This window comes from Mixophyes fleayi, chromosome 4, assembly GCF_038048845.1.
Source record: "Mixophyes fleayi isolate aMixFle1 chromosome 4, aMixFle1.hap1, whole genome shotgun sequence".
Classification (NCBI taxonomy): Eukaryota; Metazoa; Chordata; class Amphibia; order Anura; family Limnodynastidae; genus Mixophyes; species Mixophyes fleayi.
In genome coordinates this window covers 337,526,918-337,544,694 of record NC_134405.1, presented here as the reverse complement: position 1 = coordinate 337,544,694, position 17,777 = coordinate 337,526,918, and the positions used below count along the sequence as shown (strand labels likewise).

At 41.6% G+C, this 17,777-nt stretch overlaps 1 protein-coding gene across 1 annotated transcript; it reads left to right on the top strand.

Moving 5' to 3' along the window:
- Positions 1 to 548: 548 nt before the first annotated feature.
- Positions 549 to 16,313, top strand: LOC142150885 (E3 ubiquitin/ISG15 ligase TRIM25-like). Its single transcript, XM_075206059.1, has 3 exons — positions 549 to 624; positions 2,838 to 4,422; positions 14,865 to 16,313. Exons 2-3 carry the CDS (start codon positions 2,847 to 2,849, stop codon positions 16,226 to 16,228), a joined length of 2,940 nt encoding a protein of 979 aa, XP_075062160.1. The 5' UTR covers positions 549 to 624; positions 2,838 to 2,846; the 3' UTR covers positions 16,229 to 16,313.
- The last annotated feature ends 1,464 nt before the right edge of the window (positions 16,314 to 17,777 follow it).

Genomic DNA, 17,777 nt, shown 5'->3' with positions numbered 1-17,777 from the left:
AGTGGTATTCCCATGGTGCTGAATTGCTGTTTGGAGGCTTCTGGGTACCTCTTTGGTAAGTTAGCTCTCAATTTAAAAACACATATATGTATGGCCCAAATATATGGGACTCTCACTGTTTAGAGTTAGGACCAGAGCCGTAACTTAGAATTCTAGCGCCCTGGGCGAAAAAGACAAATGCCGCCCCCCTAGACCTCAATTTTAACCAAATGAACCTAAAATATTCCTAAATTGCGCCCCCCCTTCAGCTTTGCGCCCTGGGCGGTCGCCCCTGTTGCACAGACCTAGTTACGGCCCTGGTTAGGACCACCCTATTAGCAAACGTGCCGTGGAGTGGCCGGTGGCTTTAACATACATTTGCAAATGTGTGCAACTAAGACTTTTGCATTTTTATCTACAGTAGAAATAGCAGGTCTGTTGCTGGCTATAGCAGTGTGCTGGGGGAATTTTTAGTGTGTTTGTTCCTTTTAGGATAACCCCACCCTTTCATGCACCTGCTATGAGCCTATAAATTGATTGAGCAACTTCCATGTCTGTATTTGTCTGAGAGGCATGTTGGTGTCAGTAGCTGAGGGGAGTGCTGACATTGCATTGCTGTTTGGAGGCTTCTAGGGTACCTCTTTGGTAAGTTAGCTCTCAATTTAAAAACACATATGTGTATGGCCCAAATATATGAGACTCTCACTGTTTAGAGTTAGGCTATAGCAGTGGGCTGGGGGAATTTTTTTTGTGTTTTATCCTTTTAGGATAACCCCACCTGTTCATGCACCTGCTATGAGCCTACAAATTAATTGAGCAACTTCCACTTCTGTATTTGTGAAAGTAGCATTCCCGACATGTTAAGAAATTCCACAGATCGAGTGGACGGCAGACAGAATGACGTCAGTTGTAAAAGCGACACTATTGTTGGTGCTGTTAAGGGGGCAATGCAAGTACACGGCGGCTGGACAATGTAGAAGGATTATTAGAAAGCACTGTCCAGCCGCCGTGTACATATCTTTTGTGGGTGTTTTCAGCTGGTGCAAGAGACCTTGATGTATTAAAAACAAAGTGAAAAATAATGAAATAAAAAAAAGTGTGCACCTTCCCCCCACCACCCCCCAAACAGCATAGCCAATCATTGTGCTGTTTGGGGAGGAGAACAATTTTTTTTTTATTTTTTTTGTTATTTAATTATCTGCTTTTCAGAGCGCTGTGCATTATACCTATTTCAGAAAGATCACTTTCACTATACATAGTCCTTTATCTGTGCTCCAGTATTTGTAGTAAGGACAGACATTATGGACTATTGTATCCATGTATTGTCAGTCCTCGGTGTGTAAATTTAGAAGTGACGGTATAGAATACGTAAGTGAATGGAATTTGTTAGTTTTACAATCAAAGCAGTAGCAGTCTAGATTCTGTGGTACTACAAGTCCCAGCATGCTGCACTAGTATTTCTTTAACAAATAAGTGGCACATGTTGCCCAATACAGTGTAGTGTAGCCAATAAATTGTATATATTTGTACTATAATTACCAGTTTCTAAGAATGGTAGATAGTAAGACTGTAAAAGAAGTTATGATCTTTTTAATTAAGCAATGTATAAGCTTGTATAGAAATAGTTAATGTAGAAGCCAATCAGTTCAAATTGATTAAGTAGCTAAAGGAGATCCAATTAGATTAATGACCTATGTGTCAAGGGTGAGAGGGTTTACTTTGGAAACCCCTAGAAATAACTAATTTATAGAGATAAGAACAAGTCTGGAGAGAAAGAGTTATAGATATTTTTGTACAATTGATTGAAGCTCATAACTACAATGTAAAGGATAGTGGTAATTATTATACTATGTAACCACAGGAGGGTATGCTGTTTTCTGTATAAATATTACTATACCAGTTTCAGTAAAACAGAACTGATTATTCCAGACAACTTTGTGTGTCTCAGATCAGTTCTCCAGTGCACACTGTATACCTGAACTCAGAAGGGATTTTACAGGTGGTAAAAGGTCTATTGCCGTTAACAAAGACATGGAATATTGGCGTTAGGTTTTCTGGTTACACAGCCACAGCAACTTAACACTGTTTATCATGTTATTAGGTATTAACAAATAAATTGCTGTGTCCCTTAGTATAACTGAGCCTATAGATATAGGGCCTCATTTAGAGTCAGACGTAAGTCCTTTTGTTCAGCACAAAAAGCCCTTTTGGCCACAGATTCATCTCAGTTTGCACCGTGACTGAGGCGGATCTCTTCGTTGTACCTCTCTGCGTTTAGAGAGGTGGAACAGGGGAGCTAGTGGGCGAGCCTAGCAATGGAAAGGCGTGTTCACGCTCTTTACATGCTATTGTGAGTTGAAAGCAACCGCAAATAGGTCTCTAGGAGACGTATCTTTTGCAGGTGCTTCCAGCTGGTGCAAGAGACCTTGATGTATTTAAAAAACAAAGTAAAAAATAATGAAATAAAAAAAAACGGTGTGCACCCCTCCAAAACAGCATAGCCAATCCTTGTGCTGTTTGAGGGGGGAAAGAACAATTATTTTTTTTAGATTATTTTTTTTATTTAATTATCTGCTTTTCAGAGCGCTGTGTATGATACACTTGCATGACGGCCCATAAGGCACATAAAGAGGTGTGTGTTCAATTTCCATAGTATTCTAAGTCGCATGGATCTAAAGATCCGTGCCACACTAAATACTGTGTAAATTACGGGATGCAATTTACACTTATGATGTCCGTGTAAGTTGCGTCCGACTCTAAATGAGGCCCATAACATGAGTGACAAGCTCAGCCTCGCCCTATGTGGAGAATGTGATCCCTCTGGTGTCTGAGTCTTTCACTTTCATTTCTCTCTTCAGCTGTCAGCGATGGCGTCTGCTGATCTGAGACAGGAGCTGGACTGTTCCATCTGCCTGAACATTTATACAGATCCTGTAACACTGAGATGTGGACACAACTTCTGCCGGGTCTGTATTGATCGTGTGCTGGATACACAGGAGGGGTCTGGAGTTTATACCTGTCCTGAATGCAGAGCAGAGTGTCAGCAGCGTCCTGCACTGCAGAGGAACATAACTCTGTGTAACATAGTGGGGAGTTTCTTGTCTACTTGGCCAGATCAGGAGGAGACTGGGATCTTCTGTACTTACTGTATTCACTCTCCTGTACCTGCTGTTAAATCCTGTCTGTTGTGTGAGGCTTCTCTGTGTGATAATCACCTGAGAGTACACAGCATGTTAGCAGAACACGTCTTATCTGATCCCACCACTTCCCTGGGGAACAGAAAATGCTCCATCCATAAGAAGATCCTGGAGTATTACTGCACTGAGGACGCTGCCTGTATCTGTGTGTCCTGCAGTTTGGCCGGAGAACATCGGGGACACCGTGTGGAGATGCTGGATGAGGCCTCTAAGAAGAAGAAGGAGAAGCTGAGAAACGTTCTGCAGAAACTGACCACAAAGAGAGAGGAGACTGAGAAAAGAGTCCAGAGACAGCAGGAGCGCAGGAGAGAAGATCAGGAAAAAGCAGTTGGTGTAACAGAGAGAGTCACTGCCCTGTTTAGAGACATCAGGAGACAGCTAGAAGACCTAGAGAAGAGAGTCCTGAGTGAGATCTCCAGTCAGGAAGAGAGCGTTTCACTCTCAGTCTCTGCTCTGATCCAGCAGCTGGAAATAAAGAAGGACGAGCTATCCAGGAAGATGCATCACATTGAGGAGCTGTGTAACATGTCTGATCCAGTGACTGTCTTACAGGAACCAGACACCGGTGACTTTTGTGATACTGAGGACAGAAAGAGACATTATAACCAAGTCCATGGTGTAGGAGATCTGGATGTGAATCTCATATCAGAGACACTACAAACAGGATTATCTGATATAATAACAGGTATAAATGTATGGGTCTATGTGCAGGAACCTACAGACATATTACTGGATGTAAACACAGCTGCTAATTATATACATATATCAGGTGACAGGAAAACTGTATCCTCGTCACCAAACCAGAAACGTCCAGAAACACCAGAGAGATTTCAGTATAATCAGGTATTAAGCACCAGGAGATTTTCCTCAGGGCGACATTACTGGGAAGTGGAGATCAGTAAATCAGGATACTGGAGGGTAGGGATGTGTTATCCCAGTATAGACAGGAGAGGACGTCAGTCAGACATTGGAAATAATAAAAAGTCCTGGTGTTTGTGTGGGTATAATAATCAATATTCAGTGAGACATGACTGGAAAGTGATCCGGTTACTTCACAATATTCCCTGTGATATAGTGAGGATATATCTGGATTATGAGGCTGGACAGCTGTCCTTTTATTCTCTGTGTGACCCAATAAGACACTTACACACCGTCACTGCCACCTTCACTGAGCCCCTTCATGCTGCATTATGGGTAGAGAGAGGTTGTATAAAGATATCTGGGGGAGTCAGGAGCTTGGAGAAATGATCACAAGAAATCTGCCCAGAGACTGGTGATATCACAAGGAGGGGAACTTTCATTATAAATATACATGTATGTGGGCGTTCCCCATCTCTGATTTACTGATAGCTGTGATTGGCTGAAGTAACTGTTAATCAGTGTATACCCTATTACTGTAGTCAGTGCTACACTTGCTTCTATTGACTGTAATGGATGTAGGGGGTGAATGTATTATCTCTATATAGCTCCACCTCCTGGGAGTTCTAGTCCAAGACACTGTTTCTTACATAATACAAGGTGACTTGGACTACAACTCCCAGCATGCCTCATTGCTGAGTTGTATTAAATTCATATTTGTCTGGCTCACCATGTATAACTATTATATTCTCACTATTAAAAAGTTGTTTGTTATGCAATCTGCTCTCCTTCAATTATTATTATCGTAGATTTGTAAGGTGCCACAGTACATAAAACAAGGACATACAAGGTAGACAAAAATAAATGCAGACATGAAAACAAAGGGTATGGAGGATCCTGCTCATTAGAGAGCTGACACTGTAAGTGGAAGAGGGCACAGCTGAAACAAGAGGAGCGAGTGTGGCTCAGAGTGGAGATTGGGACGGCTGTGAGGGTACATTAGTGTGAGTAGTGTTATCGGGAATAAGGTCACCTCTTAAAAAGATTTGAAGGCTGTGGGAAAGTCTGATTGAACATGGTAGAGAATTCTGTACAATACAAGGGGAGTAAATTAGTTTATTATTTTGCACATAAGTTAAATACTGGCTGTTTTTTCATGTAACACACAAATAATTGATTTCTTTATTTTTACACTGAAATTTTACAGTTGATCTAGGATATGTCCTATATCAACTATAAATCTGTCTCCACATTTTAAATTTACCTCCAACTCTAATGGAACATGGTTTTGCCAAGGTGCAAAGTTACCAATTCTTATGTTTTACTCCCTTTAATGACTCAGGCCCTATAAGTCATTTTTCTTATGACACCAGTCTTGGGGGTAAATGTATGAAGCTCCGATTTCTGCAAGTCACCGGAAATCAGCAACTTTGTAGGGGAAAATTTAAAGTGGCGATGTTTTCCGCTTTAAATTTCCCCTGGAAAGTCGCCGATTTCCGGTGACTTGCAGAAATCGGAGCTTCATACATTTACCCCTTGGTCTGTATTCTAGGCTGGCGTTACAAAGAGGAAGCATTGTAGAGCAATGAGGTGATATAATGTACACTGTGCTGGATGGTGTCACTATATACATGATACGTGTATATACACTTTACATTAACTAACATAAATTAATATGTGCTTAAACTTTCACCACCAATAGTCTCAAATTTTTTCAGTCTTCAGTCCAACAGGAGAACTAGAACATGTGACTGTGCTCCCACCTCACAACTGTCCTGATTTCAGTGGGACAGTCCTGAATAGCGGCCCTTGGTAGGGGTGTGGCTTATACACAAATGTGTGGAGTTTCATCCCAAAGCAGCATTTAGGGTCTGGGCAGATCAGGGACGGTGCTAATTTTGACCTGTTTTCGACTGTTGGGGGGGTATGTTATGCTACATAATCCTGGAAGTCAGAAATTATTTGGTTGTTGTTACATTCTTTAAAGATATTTCCACATTTGTGTAATAATTACATGTAATAGACCCATTAGTTTTACTTTCTCAATATAACCCCCTTCATATCTTTATTTGTTTGTTAGATACACTCTTTAGTAGAGTATATCTAACATGTACCTGAAACGAAAACATTCTGCAGTCTTCTCTGTCTTCTGGGTGAGCGCACATTGCAGACATAACTACTCCAATTACTGCATCACTGTGCCAAAATAGGCACCTCTGCAGAGATTTCCTGCCCGGAAGACAGAGCAAGGTGCAGCAATATTAGATGCAGTCTACAAGGGAAACAATGAAATATAGACGCAGGGCTGTATTTAGAGAATCGATCACGTTATGTAATGTTAAACTTTGCCTTTTCTTTCTTTAGACAGTAATTACTCTTGTCGTTATTTATACAGATTTGTGAATGAATATTGTGACTATGAGGTCATGTGATGCTGTGTATACAGCATAATAGTACAGAATGTTGTAGGACAACTAGAGGATTAGAGATTTTGGGGCCTTCAACAAATGGGGAGAGGCTGAGTGGGTCAGGACAGGACCAAGTTTTTGTCCTGATTTATTTTTACCTCCACATTTAGGAGGTAGATCTGTGACTCCATTAATCTGATGTCTTGTTGGGTGATGAACAAAATAAAACTGCTCATACTGATACATTGTGATTTGTTATCTCCAATGAGATATATAAATCTGAATTATTATTATGTTTTATTAATAAGGTGCCACAAGGCTTCCACATTACATACAGATAAGAACAATGGGTACAGATAAGCAGAATAATAAATACATGGATGTAACAGAACAAATCACATGATACAGACACAATACAGCACAAGTGACTATAGGGACAGAGCGTGGGCAGACATGAGACATAGGGTCTGATTCATCTGCGGACACAACTTGTGTATTTAAGAAACACATGTAACCTGTGCACACGTGTGCCCGTATTCACAGACAAGCACACATGAGGAAGACGTTGGGAGATGAGTACGGTAGTAACTCACTTACATGAAGTATATTCTAACGCCAGTGTCATTGTATTATAATTTACTTATTTATGTGATTTTGGAGCAATTGCACCATTTTGCACTACATGCATTTCCTTAATTATTCTAATTAACCTGAATTGATAGGGCGAAGACTGGTTCAGTCTATATAACGGCTGCCCTAACTGTGTGTAGGTGACGGTCACTCTTTAATGAACATGTCTACATGCACTGATGGTTATTTCATGATGAAAATGTAATAATGGAAACTAAACTTGCCCAGGTCAATGACCCACTAATTAATGTGATTCAAACACTCTTATGTTGTGTTTAGTTCCACATTAATTATGTGATTAGAGGATAGGACAACTATGCCCAAAAATCATATAATTATCCTAACTCCTCGTTCCTTATTTTTTGGGCATCATACAGAGGATTAGTTCCAATGATAGCGCTATGTATACAGACACTGCTCATTGGCGGATCCTCATTGTTATCTAGTCGCAGACAGACCATTCATATTCTACCTGACATCAATACAGTACAATATGCTCTTAGTGTAAAATATAAAACTAACTATATAAATATGAATAGATACATATGTATCGGCAAACCCAGAAGAGTTTACAAGGATTGAAAAACGTTATCTTAGAATGGATAAAATTACAATTTAAAATGACAGATATGGAGAACAACAAAATAAAATTATGATAATCAGACTAAGAACTGAATTATTATAGACAACCTTCATTATAAAAATCAAAATGGATATGTAACAGGAATGGGTGCTGATGCAAACCACAAAGCTGCCCAAGGTGTACAGGAAAGACCACCAACTTCCCAAAAAAAGCAATACACACAATAGAAAAGTATACCTCACGGCGCTAAGTGGATCAAGCACAGACAAGGTCCTTCATATGGAAACAGTAATCTCATGGAGGTATTATAACAAAACAATGAATATACATAGAGTAGTACTGTTGCAAAGACAGTGATATGAAAGATAATCTATATAGTGTCCCTTGGGGATTATCCCTCCTCCAAGTGCATCTTATCCATATGGTAAAATTAGAATGTAAACCACGTGAAGAGGTCCCCCCTCAGGGGATCTGCTTACAAGATTCCTCGTGGACACAGAGCATCAAATCACATCTGCTCATAAGTAGAAATCTCTATCTTCCAGAACACTCCAGCGATCATCACATGATGAAGAAATGAAAACATTCATAGCATAATTCCATTTAATAATTTAACATAATAAATCTTGCTCCTTTGTTATGTGCTTATGACCCTTTTATTTATGGTACGCAAATAGGAGAACACTAGTTCCTGCCTTATTGTTTTATACATTTATTTTGTTAAATTATTAAATGGAATTATGCTATGAATGTTTTCATTTCTTCATCATGTGATGATTGCTGGAGTGTTCTGAAGATAGAGATTTCTACTTATGAGTAGATGTGATTTGATGCTCTGTGTCCACGAGGAATCTTGTAAGCAGATCCCCTGAGGGGGGACCCCTTCACGTGGTTTACATTCTAATTTACCATATGAATAAGATGCACTTGGAGGAGGCGTTCTCACACAACAAGTGGCGGCAGAATTCGCCTCTGCAGACACTATATAACGCTGGAGAGGTAAGGATTGTACTTTACCATTTTGTGAATCAGGCTGCATATTGGAATAATACGCTATACAGTGATTTTGTACAATGTCCCATTCTGAGGAAGAGACGTCAAGTGTCCACTAAGCGTATGCAGTCAAACTTCGCCTACAAAGAGGTTGAGGTGCTGGTAGAGATTGTGGTGGAGTGGCTGCACCATACTGACCGCCATCTATCCAGCCCTGTGAAGCACTGCATTTAACAGGACATTACAGAGCAGGTGAACGCTGTGGCTCCTATTCAGAGATCTGTGACTCAGGTCATAAAGAGGTAAGTGAATGTAAATGTTTAATTATATTGTGCTCAGAATACATTACCAAAATGGCCACCGTCTTTCAATATTGTCAGACACGACAATGTTGAGCAAGGCATGGGAATATCAAACCCAAAACATTCACAAAATATATAAATGTTTAGAATTACATTGAAACCTCTTTTATTTATGGGTGTGTAGCAGTCTGCAATTATTGTGTGACCTGTAGGCCCCAGAAAATGTAAATGAACATCATTATTTATGTGTGCACCAGCATTGTGTAATATTTCCTAGTATAAAATGCAACATTCATAATTTTGTACATGTCACACAGGTGGCAGGATATTAAGCACAGGTTTAGGGATGAACCGTGAGAGCACTGCAGACATGCCAGGGGGCCAGGGGACAGTCCCACAGGGTCCTAAGACCCCAGTCCTCTGCAGTGCACAGCATCCACAACCAACTGGTGCATGGTCTGGGACGGATAGATACTGGCGAGAGCCCTCCCCAACCACACAACAATCCCTCCAGGTAAATTGTGTTGAAAGAGGAGCGCTACGCTCTGTCTCTCCATCTCCATGGCAAACCTGCATTTCCCCGGTGGTCTAGGAGGAAGTGGGGCAGGACGCCTAGCGTCCGATATGTGCTACTGTGCATGCCCCAATACCCAAAACCGTCGACACTTCCAGCCAGACAGTGAGGGGAGAAGATGGAGCTCTGATAGCTGCACACTATTAGATTACAGTAAAGTTCCCCAAAAACCCTCAAAGTTTTAGGAGGTGACCGGAGGCTCTGTAAATACTATTGAAAAGCCTGTGCCCACAGTATAAACCTGCACGGCCGTGCAGTGTGTCAAACCTGCTTGAATCTGCATCCATAAGCATATAAGTGTACCACTACAAGTGTATACAACCAAGCCTGTATATACAAGTGTGTATTGCCCGAATGCTGCTGTACTACAAAGCATACACCGACAGTGATTACCTGCATAATAAAGTGTGTTACCAAGTTCAACAAACAGCAACTGGTTTAAGTTAAAAGCGTTGGTGGCTTCACATCCACCTTACACCGCTGACACCTTTCTGAACACCAAAGGTTTAACCAATACATGTCATATCAAAACACATGCATTACTGTTCAAATGACTGTAATGTTGTGACTAAATAAATCTGATCACCACCACCTACACTGAATATATTCCTGTGTTTTCTACATTAATCTCCATTTGCCTTTTTACAAATTACAAATGTCAATTTTTCAACAACAACAACCCCACCAAAGCCTAATGGCCTAGACCATACTTGCCAACATTTTTTTTTCTTTTTCCGGGAGATGCCGGCTGGGACGTGGGCGTGCAGGGGGCGGGGCTGCGAAATCGCGTCATTTTGGCCCCGCCCCCGTGACGGAATGACGCAAATCGCGTCATTTTACAGTGGGGGCGGGGCTAAACGCCGCGATTCCGGGTGAATCGCGGCGTTTAAACTAAATTTTTCCCCCTTCCTATCAGGGAGATTGCCACACTCGTCCGGGAGACTCTCGCAAAATGCGGGAGTCTCCCGGACAATGCGGGAGAGTTGGCAAGTATGGCCTAGACTGCAACCCAGGGCCATCTTAACAGCATTATGGGCCCCCGGGCAAAGCAGTGCACTGGGGCCCTTACCTAAACAACCACTCACAGGAATAGAAAATTATTGATAAAATTAAGCTTATATTTATTGTTACCTGCAACAAAATCAGTGTTTGAACATTAACAAACATGCTGTACAGCAGAGATTAATCCACATAAACATTTGCTTGCCTTCATGTCTTCCCTATTTCACACTGTGCTCTCCATTATTCTGCTTCTGGAGGGGAGGAGCGTGGAAGGGAGCCGGATCGCCACCGCGAAGAAGAAATGAGATAAAAAAAAAAAAAAAATTCTTTCTTCTGGACCCTGCCTATGGGGCCCCCTAATCCCCTGTGGCCCCCGGGCAATTGCCCAGCACACCCATGCGGAAAGACGGCCCTGCTGCAACCTAGTCAGCTGGATGATCTGGCCATGTCATTAAGATTACTATTTATTTTCTGTGATGAGTTCTTGGAGAATAACTAAGTTATACATGGATGCATTGGTAAAAGTGCCATCAAGATAAAGATGAGGGGCCTGATTCATTAAGGAACTTAAATTAAGAAGTTTCTTATTTAGGTCTCCTGGACAAAACCATGTTACAATGTAAGGGGTGAATATTAGTTTTCTGTTTTGCACATAAGTTAAATACTGACTGGTTTTTTTTTGTTTTTTTTTAACAAATAAAATAATTTTTTATTGTTTTTTATGGATTTTTTTCAAAGGGGTACAGAAAAAAGAAAAGGGGGGTGCATAGTGGGAATGGAACACAACAACACCGAAAGCATACAAACTCAAAGCATTATCATCATGACTATTTGCCAAATATAGTAATCCCAGCTAATAACCTACATACAATAGCTCATTCACCAGTGTTGTTAGTGGGCAAGTGTGGGGAACGTGACGGGGCTCTTTCCCCTTCAGTTACATAGATATGCCAAGCTCTCCACTTGACCAGCGGGGATGATGTTGACGTAGAATATGGAACGCCTAAGTTTTCCATTTCACAGTTAAAATTAATTTTAGAGATCACTTTGGCCAGCAGTGGGGGGAGAGATTGTTTCCATGTCTGAGCGATGGCTGCTCTGGTTGCTATCAACTCCTGGCCCGTCACATATCTATCCCAACATGGGAGAGCAGGAGGATAGTGTTGTAATAGAGCCAACTCTGGCGTGGAGGAAATCGAGTGACCAAGGACTGAGCTTATCAATTGGAAAACCTTGTTCCATAACGGACGCACCACAGAACACGACCAAAATATATGAAAAAGGTTACCACGTTCTGAACAATTGCGCCAACATAATGGGGATATGGATGGCCACATTTTATGGAGTTCATCTGGGGTGGATTACGTGCTAATCAATAGTTTTACTAGTTTTACCAACATCTCCGTATGGTTAAGGCAATTAGACACTTTAAAGAAGTTAACAAAGATATGTTCCCAGTCTTCTTCTGACAATTCTATCTGGAGTTCTGTTTCCCATTGGATCTGAGATTTAGACTTAGATGCAGTGTTTTGGCACAGTAGGATATAATACCAGAGGGTAATACTAGCTTTACTGCTACCTTTAGTTAACGGGGAGTAATAGCTGGCCAAGGGAGGTCTTATCGCCAAGTTTCTTAACGGAGGAGAAGTTAATAAATGCCTAATTTGGAGGTATTTATAGAAGTCGCCTTTGGGCAGCGAATAAAGGTCACTAAGATGAGAGTAGGTGAAAAGCTGCCCTGAGTCCAACAAGTGTCCTAGAGTCTGAATACACCTACTGACCCAACCAGAGAGATTTATATCTGCTATTTGTCTGGCGACCACCTGCAATGACACACTCGTCGTGGGGCGTACCAGCCCATCAGTGTCCCGGCACAGACGGTCCCACACAGCCAAGGTGTCCCTAGTAAGGGTCGGCAAGGTCTCCGCGGGAGGTCTCCATTGTTCAGGCACCCATAAGAAGTCTGTCAGAGGGAACTCTGAGTTACACACAGTTTCCAGGTCTACCCAGGGTTTCCCACCCCTTGGAAGGTACCAATCCTGGACTTGGGACAAGATGCAAGACTTATTTTGTCAGGTGAGGGAGGGCCAGTCCTCCTTGTAGTTTCCCTCTAGTCATGCGATGTATAGCAATACTTGAGGGGTTTGGCCTTCCAAACATACGTTTTCATCAGAGAGGTCATTTTGGCTAATAACCCCGGGGGAAAACAGAACGGAAGCATACGGAATAAGTACATTAATTTAGGGAGGAACATCATCTTAAACGCTGAAATTCTGCCTAACCAGAAGACCTCGAAGCACATCCACGACCCTATGAGCTTCAATAATTGTTGGTGTAGAAGAGAGAAATTATGATCTATAATTGAATCCAAATGAGGGGTTATTTGGATCCCATGATAAGTAAGCCTGGTAGATTTCCAGGAGTAAATAAATTTGTGTTTTAAGGCCTGCAATCTGGCCGTTAGGATATTTATAGGGAGGACTTCTATCTTTGAGGTATTCAATTTATAGAGAGAAGCTATCCCGAACTGAAGCAGAAGGTCGTGTATCACTGGCAGCGAGGTCTCCGGGTTAGTCACGAATAGGAGTACATCGTCATCGAATAAGCACACTTTATGGGATGACCCTCTCACCTCTAGTCCTGTGCACCTATGATCAAGTCTTATTCGTGCCGCCAGGGGTTCTATAGCCATCAAATAGATAATAGGGGACAGGGGACAACCCTGTCAGGTTCCATCAGTAATTGAGAAGTTTAGGAATAGAAAGTCGTTGCTATATACCCGTGCGGATGGGTTAGAATACAGGAATAATAAGGCATTCAAGAGGTAAAACCGAATGTATGAAGAACTTGAGTGTTCATACATTCAGTCTACCTCATGTGCCAATCCCTCTACCTCATGTGCTAAAGCCTATTTTCAAGTGCATAGTGGTTTTAAGTCAGGGAAACAAAAATGTAAATAAAAAGCTTGTACCTTTTTAAAGAAAAAAAAACCTTCCTAAAAAAGGTGAAAGTTTACTGTAGAAAAACATAAAATTGCCAAGATGCCATGCTACCCAAAATATTACCAGCCATATCAGCATCAGGTAGCTCCCTTTTCTTAGCTAGATTTCAGCACCTGCAATCTACACTGTCATCATATTCACCCTCATCATTGTGTACATCATACTCAAACAATACTAATTCATCCCCGCTGGAATTCACCATCACAGAAGTCTGTGTACTTTGATGTAATTGTCGATAATGGTCTCCCTCATGGAATTTGTAGTTCATTTTATGGCAAAGCTGTCACGATTTTTGGGCAATTTTTTTTAGAGCTGAGCAAATGTCAAAATGTTGTGCTGACTCATCTGCATCACCACCCGTCTTGGGAAAGCTAAGTTTTTTCCTAGAACCAGTTGCCAGAGAAACTGAAGGAGGAGACGTCATTACAAGATGTTGATAGCTCTGAGCGAATTAAGTACTTAATCTACAATTAAGTATAGTTAGCGAATTTGTTTAGTTTAATTTCTCTAGCTGCTTCTCAAAAAGTATAATTAAGGCAATCACTTGACTCAAGCTAACCGTGTCTGCACTCACTTCACAGGTGACTACTTTGCTAGACTAAAATACATTCCCCCTCAAATTCTAGTGTTGTTGCAGCTGCTGCATTCTCCTACATGATGTCGCACAATTCCGAAAATAACCCTAAATTTTTCGGGACACAGACAGCATCTCCTGCATGCCATTGGCATTTTTTTAAAAAGTTCTGTACCACCAAGTTGATTGTGTGAGAAAAACAGGAAATGTGATGGAATTCCCCCCGTTGTAATGCTCTAACAATATTGGTGGCATTATCAGAAATCACATATCCTCAGGAGAGTCCAAGCAGGGTAAACCATGTTGCAATGACATCCTTTAGATTTCAAAAAGGTTGTTAGCGGTATTACCTCTGACCTGCGCCTTGTCTCGTGTCTGGTAACCACCTCTCACTCCCGCCTTCAAGACTTCTCCCGTGCTGCTCCCCACTTATGGAATTCCCTACCACGCTTAATCAGACTTTCCCACAGCCTTCAAAATCTTTAGATACTCTTTGAAAACCTATCTCTTTTTAGAGGTGACCTTTTCCTCGATAACACTATTGTCACTAATAATAATATATATAATAACAATAATATGCCTCTTAGTGAAGCAGATAATACACAGAATAGCCTGCCTCAGAAAAATGTGACGTACTTGGGTACATGCTGCTGCTGTTCCTGCTGGTGAAGGTGAATCACTGACCCAGTGGTCTGTCACAGTCATATAATCTTTAGTTTGCCCGTCTTGTACTAATAAGAAACATAACTCTGTGTAACATAGTGGGGAGTTTACTGTCTACTCAGCCAGATCAGGAGGAGACTGGGATCTTCTGTACTTACTGTATTCACTCTCCTGTACCTGCTGCTAAATCCTGTCTGCATTGTGAGGCTTCTTTGTGTGATAATCACCTGAGAGTACACAGCAAGTCAGCAGAACACGTCTTATGTGACCCCACCACTTCCCTGGAGAACAGGAAATGCTCCGTCCATAAGAAGATCCTGGAGTATTACTGCACTGAGGACGCTGCCTGTATCTGTGTGTCCTGCAGTTTGGCTGGAGAACATCAGGGACACCTAGTGGAGATGCTGGATGAGGCCGCTGACAAGAAGAAGGAGAAACTGAGAAATGTTCTGCAGAAACTGACCAGAAAGAGAGAGGAGACTGAGAAAAGAGTCCAGAGTCTGCAGGAGCGCAGGAGAGAAGATCAGGAAAAAGCAGCTGGTGTAACAGAGACAGTCACTGCCCTGTTTAGTGACATCAGGAGACAGCTGGAAGACATAGAGAAGAGAGTACTGTGTGAGATCTCCAGGCAGGAAGAGAGCGTTTCACTCCCAGTCTCTGATCTGATCCAGCAACTGGAGATAAAGAAGAACGAGCTGTCCAGGAAGATGCGTCACATTGAGGAGCTGTGTAACATGTCTGATCCAGTGACTGTCTTACAGGAACCAGACACAGGTGACTTGTGTGATACTGAGGACAGAGAGAGACAAGATGACCAGGTCCATGGTGTAGGAGATCTGGATGTGGGTCTCATCTCAGGAAAATTACACACATTATCTGATATAATAACAGGTATAAATATAGGGATCTATGTGCAGGAACTTACAGACATATTACTGGATGTAAACACAGCTGCTAATAATATACGTATATCAGATGACCGGAAAACTGCATCCAGGTCACCAAACCAGAATCGTCCAGAGATACCAGAGAGATTTCAGTATTATCAGGTAATAAGCACCAGGAGATTTTCCTCGGGGCGACATTACTGGGAAGTGGATGTCAGTAAATCAGGGGAGTGGAGGGTAGGGATATGTTATCCCAGTATAGACAGGAGAGGAGATCAGTCATACATTGGTAAGAATAACAAGTCCTGGTGTTTGTGTGGGGAGTATAATAATGATAATCAGTATAAAGTGAGACATGACAGGAAAGTGATCCAGTTACCTGACAATATTCCCTGTGATAGAGTGAGGATATATCTGGATTATGAGGCTGGACAGATGTCCTTTTATGCTCTGTGTGACCGGATCAGACACTTACACACCGTCACTGCCACCTTCACTGAGCCCCTTCATGCTGCATTGTGGGTACTGGGAGGTTGTATAAAGATATCTGGGGGAGTCAGGAGCTGGGAGAAATGATCTTAAGAAATCTGAATGGTGGAACACTTATCCAATAGAAGGTATCAGTGGATGGAGCTACAGCTGAGCCCCTCCTCCTGTGTAACCAGGTGACCAGTGTGTCTGGATTTAATCCCTTGTTGATGTGTTAGAAAGTTTCATTATAAATATATAAATATACATGTATGTGGGATTCCTCTATATCTGATTCACTGATAGCTGTGATTTGCTGAAGTGATTTGTCAGTCAGTGTATGCCCTATTACTGTGGTCAGTGCTACACTTGCTTCTATTGGCTGTAAGGGATGTAGGGGGTGAATGTATTATCTCTATATAGCTCCACCTTCTGGGAGTTCTAGTCCAAGACAGTGTAAAATTGTTCGTTATACAATTTGCTCTCCTTCTACCACACTGTGTATTATTATGCGCCTTATGATTTGTAAGGTGCCACAGTGCTCATCATGCTGTAAAGTAGGGAAAACAGGGACATAAAAGGTAGACAAAATAAATGCAGACATGAAAACAAAGGGTATGGAGGACCCTGCTCATTAGAGAGCTGACATTGTAAGTGGAAGAGGGCACAGCTGAAACAAGAGGAGCGAGTGTGGCTCAGAGTGGAGATTGGGACGGCTGTGAGGGTGCATTAGTGTGAGTAGTGTTATCAGGGATAAGGTCACCTCTAATAAAGAGATGGGTTGTCCGAGAGCTTCTAAAGATTTGAAGGCTGTGGGAAAGTCTGATTGAGCGTGGTAGGGAATTCTGTGTATAACACCACCGTCACTTACCACCAGGTACTTTTTAAGTGTAAGAGGAAATTTAAAGTGGCAATGTTTGCCTTTACAAGCCATTGCTGCTTTAAATTTCCCCTGCAAAGTCACCGATTCCTGTAACTTGCAGAAATCGGAGCTTCATACATTTACCCCTTGGTCTGTATTCTAGGCTGGCGTTACAAAGAGGAAGCATTGTAGAGCAATGAGGGGATATAATGTACACTGTGCTGGATGGTGTCACTATATACATGATACGTGTATATACACTTTACATTAACTAACATAAATTAATATGTGCATAAACTTTCACCACCAATAGTCTCAACTTTTTTCAGTCTTCAGTCCAACAGGAGAACTAGAACATGTGACTGTGCTCCTACCTCACAACTGTCCTGATTTCAGTGGGACAGTCCTGAATAGCGGTCCTTGGTAGGGGTGTGGCTTATACACAAATGGGTGGGGTTTCATCCCAAAGCAGCATTTGGGGTCTGGGGAGATCAGGGACTGTGCTAATTTTGACCTGTTTTCGACTGTTGGGGGTATGTTATGCTGCATAATCCTGGAAGTCAGAAATTATTTGGTTGTTGTTACATTCTTTAAAGATATTTCCACATTTGTATAATAATTATATGTAATAGACCCATTAGTTCTAGTTTATGAATATAATCCCCTTCATATCTTTATTTGTTAGATACACTTTTTAGTAGAGTATATCTAACATGTACCTGAAACGAAAACATTCTGCAGTCTTTTCTGTCTTCGGGATGAGCGCACACTGCAGACATAACTACCCCAATTACT

What these genes read in the sequence shown, in the direction of transcription:
- LOC142150885 (XM_075206059.1), top strand. Translation starts at nt 2,847, where the DNA reads ATGGCGTCTGCTGATCTGAGACAGGAGCTGGACTGTTCCATCTGCCTG. An exon ending in AGTCAGGAGCTTGGAGAAAT is followed by an intron (nt 4,423 to 14,864) that starts GATCACAAGAAA and finishes TGTGTAACATAG; the next exon opens with TGGGGAGTTTACTGTCTACT.